Below are 6,610 nucleotides of genomic sequence, written 5' to 3'. Positions count from 1 at the left end.
TCAGCCATTACATCCTCGAAGTCTAGCTGCGCATCATGCATGCATACATCCGTACACACATGTGGTCTGGAAAAAAGACATTTTATTACTTAGTTAATATAATTAAACGACTATGAAGCAGGTTATTCAAAATAATAATTACTACATACCTCGACGGAAGACTCATTGCTATTTATTCATTTGTTGCACGCTTTTCCAGTTTCGCCAACTTTTCAATAGTTCTAAGTACTCTTCTGGATAAAATCCTCCTATCGTGACAGCTTACACACGATGGTTCTAATCAAACACTGTGAATAATGTCTGTGTTTTTCGTGAAAGCGATTATATCGTCAATAAATTTACCGATAGACTCGGGAGGCACGTCACCAAAAAACCCTTCAATAAGATCTTCAAACCTTTCAGCAAACGGGTAATTATTTCGAAGAAAAATCTTTTCACTTTCACTTAATTCAGCCATAAATATAAAATAACGAGGAGCGAACTGTTCACTTCAACTCTTCTCAGCGTAGACTGACTGGGTGCGAGCTCTTGAGCTCAGCGCTCAGACCTGTATCTCCCACTCAAACTTTAAAACAAGTTCAGATTTGTCAATTGACGTCACAAACAAAGGAAAACAAATCCAGACCTGTTAGATGACGCAATCTTAAAAAAAAGAGTGGGGGGAAACTAAACCACTAGATGACGTGCTCTTCGCATGCTTCTCGCATGTACCCTTACATACCCCAGTTTCAATATATAAAACATCGGTTGGAGATGTAAATAGACCTCGTGATGACGCTCAAGGCTGATAGACTGGAAATCATCAGCCTTGAGCGCCATCACGAAGTCTCTTTTTTTTCCAAATTTCCCACTCAAATCAGACTGCATGCGACATCTTGTCAAAAACGAGCTTAACTCGACCGGGAAAATCGATATGAGCTCAAAATGGCGACCATTAGCTCAAAAAGTCCCTTAAAAATGAGCTCAAAAGCAAATCACAGCCAGTAAGAGTGGTCTTACCGACTGCCAAAACAAGCTGATCGACTGCCAATATCCATACAGACGATAAAACAGAACTTATCGACTGCCAATATCCATACCGACTGCCAATATCCATACCAACCGCCAATATCCATACCGACTGCAGGCAGGTTACCCTCCTTCGGTAACTTAGCACGGACTAGAACCCACAATCTGTTTTATCGAGGGGGTGAAATCCCCCTGCTCAACTACTTTTTGTATTTTTGTTCATAAAAAATTGGTAATTTCATGAGTTATGATTTTAGTTTAATGATAACATCAATTAATTTATTTCAATATTTGTAATCACAATTTTCATCACCTTGATATCATTATATATAGACAGATATACATATATAGTGTTAAAGATAGAAGTATGAAACTGAAAAAAATTTTTTTTTCAAAATACGAATTCTTTATTTAAGAGCCAGAAAAGCGGACGACAAAATTTTAGGGAATTGACGTGATTATAATCTAGGGGTACAAAATCGATGAAAAAAATTTTTTGGTATGCTTGTGTTTTCGTATTGGAAGTATAAATAGGTTTTAAAACGTTAAGAACGTTCAATTTACATGTAATATTTCGACTCGGGTGGTTTCAAGATATTTATATTTAACAAGTTTATTATACGTTAAATACATAACATTATTAAAACTTTGAAATTTTACTTTTGATGGCATTAAAATTATTTAGTTGATTCTTATTGTAGAAAATGAAATAATTTTTTTTAGAAAATTAATAAAAACAACTCATTTCAGTTAATTTTTCGAAACAAATTGGAGATCAAATGTAAATATCTTTAAAACCAATGTAACTTGTCAATGGTCTAATTTAGCCGCTTGGATTAAATGACCATTTTCGTAGATAATAAAATTCTCGATTGAAATATTTATTCACTTTATTTTCATTTATTGAATTGAAAAAGTTATACGGATAAAATTAAATTTAAAAATTTCCCATTTGCGATACATAAAAAATCTTATTCCAAATGATATTTTAGTACAGTAAAATAAAGATTTCAGATGCATGCTTACGTTAAAGAATTTGAAACGTTTTGAATTTTTGTACAGTTGTTTTAAAAAATATAAATAACGAAAAAACAAATTGTCATCGATAAAAAATTTTATCAGGTCGTCTAAACTCTTAATTTTAATAGAAAGAAACATAGAAACTGTGTACCAAATTTCAAATCAAAATATTTAAAATTTTATAATTTAGAAATTTTGAAAGTAAAAAACGCAAATTAATGAACAATAAGCCATAACTTTAACAATTCATCTGATTTTTTGACATATATATACATGTATTTTCGTACGGAATAAATAAAACTTTTTTTTTGAGCTTTATTGAGCTCGATAACTCCATTTGCAAAAAATTATTGCAAAAAAACTGTCTTTTTGTTTAATGAATTTTTCACTCCTAGGGGAAAATCGTGTCGTAAAAAAAAAATAGGGAAATACTCAGAAAAGATGAAATCTTAATGTTATAAGCTTTAAAAAATTTTCTTTTCGCGGATAACTACTTGTTTAAGATCTTATATCGGTGGGAATTTTTCGTTCAATTTGGAAGGGATGCTCGAGTTCAGGCGGTTCTCACAGCGTGAATGTATCTAATGCTGCTACGGCGCGTCTACAGTTGCGTATCAACCCGAGCGGGACTAAGAAACGCTTGAGCTCAGGCACTCGATGCTAGCTGAACGGAAAACTCGCGCGAAAAAAAAAATATAAAATAAATAGTCGTCCGCGAATAAAGTAATACTTTACAGTTTGTAACATTTTATCTTTTCAAAGTATTTAGCTATTTTTTTTTATATGATTTTTTCTTAAGAATTAGAAATTCCTTGAAAAAACAGGTTTTTTGCAGTAACTTTTTTGCAAATTACGCTATCGAGCTCAACTACAGAAAGAAGCGTCTTTTTATCCTTTACAGAAATATATCTTTTTCTTCAAAATAAGAATTTAGACGACTTGATCGGATAAATAATTTTTATTTCAGAGCCGTTGGTTCAAGTGGATACGCTGAGAAACGTGTTTTTAAAAAATAATCTTACAGGGTTTTTTTTACGGTAATAATTGTTCTTTTTGTTATTTATATTGTTTTAAGCAACTCCTCAAAGTTTCAAAACACTCCGAATTTTGTGGCCTCATGGTTCATCAAAGGTATCTATATTTTTTTATTTTATTTAATTTTAAAACTGTGTATTTTACAGAAACTACATAAAAAAATATCCAGGACGCTAAAAGAGCTGGAGATTCTTTTTACGCAGGAATAAATGCAGTAAGTCATAGATAGACAATCAATTGAATGAAAAATTCTACAAAATATTTTTTTTAGACATAGAATGAAGAAAATGAGCTGGGAAATCTTTCTAACCATTCTCCAAGACCAACATTACCTCAGAATTTCACACCACTGTATAGTCCAATGAGATCGCATAATCACACATCACCTCATAGCTCGACGCGATCTCATAATCGCACACCACCTTATAGCCCAAGAGATTTTCATAGTCCGTCATCTCATAGTCGCAGTCCACTTTGTAGGCGAACATTATCACGTAGTCCACCACCTCGCACTCAAAGACCATTTTTCGATAGAACACCTTGGATGTCACCTCCAAATGTAACAGCTGAGGGCGGAAAAGCACCCAATGGATTACATGAGCTCAATTCAAGGTTGCATCGTTGTGAAAGAGAGTTGCAGTCTTTAAAAAGCCAGCTTTTAACAAAAGACTTGCTCGAAAATGGTATTCAACGTGTATTAAACACGATTGAAGAAAAAAGACAAAACACGTCTACAGCCAATTTAGCACCCACAGCTCATGCGCCGGTACATGAAGATGGAATGGTAAGGATTTTTAGGTTTATTTGATAGAAATTCAGAAATTCACATTAACATTATCTAAAACGTTTTACCCCTGATTAAAGTCTCCGATGGAAACCGCTGAATTCGATTGGTTCTGATTGAAATCCGATAGACTTTCAATCGGAATTCATTGGTTTCAATCGGAGTTTTTAATCAAGGACGTTTTTTGATTATTATTTTACGTTATACTTATATTATTATAAGTTGAGATCACAAATAATTTTTTGATGCCGATGGAGGACTACTTATCCGCTTTGAACGCACCTGATATGAGGAAGCGAGCTATTCGGGTAATGTCAGTTTTCTGAACTAAAGAAAGGCAACAAAAACTGATTATTACAGCCGTCGCTGAAAGACCTGATCTTCAAGTAGTAACGAGGCAGAAGTTTATGAAATTAATTAGTAAGAAATTTTTCGAATTACAGTAATGTACTTTAACAAACTAATATCGAATCAATTATTATTTTATTGTCTATCATAGTTTGTCAGTTGCAACTTAGTTCCTTAATGGCCGATCAAGTTTGTATTTTTTATACCATAATAATTAATTTTTAGGGATTTGCTTGACACTACAGAAGATCAAGCCACTCGAGTTGCGGGCAAAAGATGACATCATTTGCCATATACAGGAATGGGCTGGAACATGGCTAAAAAGTTGGAAGCCGAATAGGAGGAGAGCAAAAAGTCCAAATGAACGTGAACAGAACAAATAGTTTTTTTAATCAAGTTTTCCAATACTTTTTTATTTATAGTAAATCCTGTTAATGTACTTCTGCGTGAAAATACTAAAAATAAGTGAAGATATCATTGGAATGTAATTGGTCGACTATTCATTGTAATAACACATTTTAAAATAAAAAATTAATTAATTCTTTTAAAAACCCAAAGCTTTCCTCAATAAATTTTTATGGGCAGTAAGTTCACAATGGAGCTTTTCCAAAATATATACACACAAATAAAAATAATGTCTTGGTGCATGAAATATTTTTCATTATGAAATAAAAACAAAAATTTTCTAGGAGTAGAAAAAATTTCTTGAGCCTACAAATTTTCTTGCTCCAAAAATTTTTCCTAGTCACAAGAAAATGTTTGTTTTTAACTCATAATGAAAAAAAATTTTGGGATGAGTAAAAATTTTTATGGAGCAAGTAAAAATTTTGGGGAGCAAGAAATTTTTTTTCTGTGTATATAGCAAAAACACGGTACATCAATGGTGATAAAATCATGAAATCGTCGTGAAAACTACGGGAAAATACCGAGCTACGACAGTGAGAACGCGAAAAAATCACCGTGAAAACACTATAAAGTTACCGTGGAACTACCGTGAACTCATCGCGAATATACGGTGAATTCACCGTGAAAACACCGTCAAGCCATCGATGAACTATCGTAAGTTCACCGTGGATATCGCTGAAACCACTGTGGAGCCACCGTGAGAATCCTGTGACCTTACGGTTGAAACACCGTCGAACCATCGTGGAAACACTCTTTAAATGCAATGGAAACGCAGTCGGAATACAGTGGCGTGACTGCACAAAAAATACCGTGATTACATCGCATTACAGCCACGTTTCCACGGTCGTTCTACGGTGTTTCAACGGTGTTTTTACCGTGAGGTCACCGTGGTGCTAAAACCGCTACGGTAGTACAGAGACCAGGCCGTATATTACCGCTGCACAGTAGTGGGCGTAAGGTTGGTCCTATTGTACAACCAAACTAGAATCAAGCCTCGGTAACCAAGTCTGGCCGAAGCTTTGGTTCTGTAATAACACCAAGCTGTTACCATGCAGTTCATTATAATTTTTCCACAATTTAAAAAAAAAATAAAATTTTAGAGATTAAATATTAGATATTTATTTTTTCTCTTTCAGATTAAAAATAGCTCATTATTACTAGTCCAAGAAAATATAAAATATTATTATTTTTCATCGAGTATTTATTTTTAGTCGAGAATTAAATTATTCTATCATGTCCGTAACTGCGCGTGTAGAAATATTTAAAAGACAACTTGATATTCATTTACTAATTGAATATGAATTTATAACCTTAAAGAATCAATTGGTCGTGACTCTATTGATAAGTTAGCAGTTCAAAAATATTAATTTCAAGTCACCTAAGTCAGGGCAGTGGTTAGCAGTCTAGCCTAGTTATTTAATGGACTTGGGTTCGAACCCCACGACAACCAAAGATTTTTATTTATTTATTTATTTATTTAACGCCCCTCGGCAATTATGCATAGTAATAACAAATATAATATAATATAATATAAAGTGTGAATAATTAATCATTCATCAGCGTAACTTTAACAACAATAATAACCAGAAACTAATCGCAAAAAATCAAAATCAAAAATCATAACTCATAACTCATAACTTATAACCAGAATGTTCAGTCTAAAATTGCCCTTCTAGCTTTCTCCTTACAGCTGTCCGATGAAGCTCCAAAAAAATCAACTTCTGTGGCATCTTCATTAATAATTTTAGAAATTCTATATAGTGGAGAGCGTGTCGAAAAACGCGACCTTACTATAGGAATCTCCATTATCCTGTTACATCTTAAGTTGATATTTGGCACAGCAAGTCCCAACATACCGAGCAGCTCTGAGGCATCAAGATGCCCATAAATAATATTAAACCCACAGCACAATGTCAGATATTTTCTCCTATCGGCTAAGGAAAATAGTCCAGTATACTCGTAGGCTTGATATCTGTCCAGCAGGATTCCCTTCTTGCTATTACGGTATCT

General features: G+C 33.5%; 1 protein-coding gene across 1 annotated transcript; it reads left to right on the top strand.

The window, feature by feature from the left end:
* The first annotated feature begins 3,237 nt into the window (after positions 1-3,237).
* LOC130668423 (uncharacterized) lies at positions 3,238-4,402 on the top strand. Its single transcript, XM_057470710.1, has 3 exons — positions 3,238-3,277; positions 3,335-3,847; positions 4,105-4,402. The coding sequence occupies exons 2-3, from the start codon at positions 3,425-3,427 to the stop codon at positions 4,171-4,173; spliced, it is 492 nt and encodes a 163-aa protein (XP_057326693.1). The 5' UTR covers positions 3,238-3,277; positions 3,335-3,424; the 3' UTR covers positions 4,174-4,402.
* Positions 4,403-6,610: the final 2,208 nt, after the last annotated feature.

The sequence above is a fragment of the Microplitis mediator genome, chromosome 5, assembly GCF_029852145.1.
Source record: "Microplitis mediator isolate UGA2020A chromosome 5, iyMicMedi2.1, whole genome shotgun sequence".
NCBI classification, from domain to species: Eukaryota; Metazoa; Arthropoda; class Insecta; order Hymenoptera; family Braconidae; genus Microplitis; species Microplitis mediator.
This window is presented reverse-complemented; position numbering and strand designations above follow the sequence as displayed.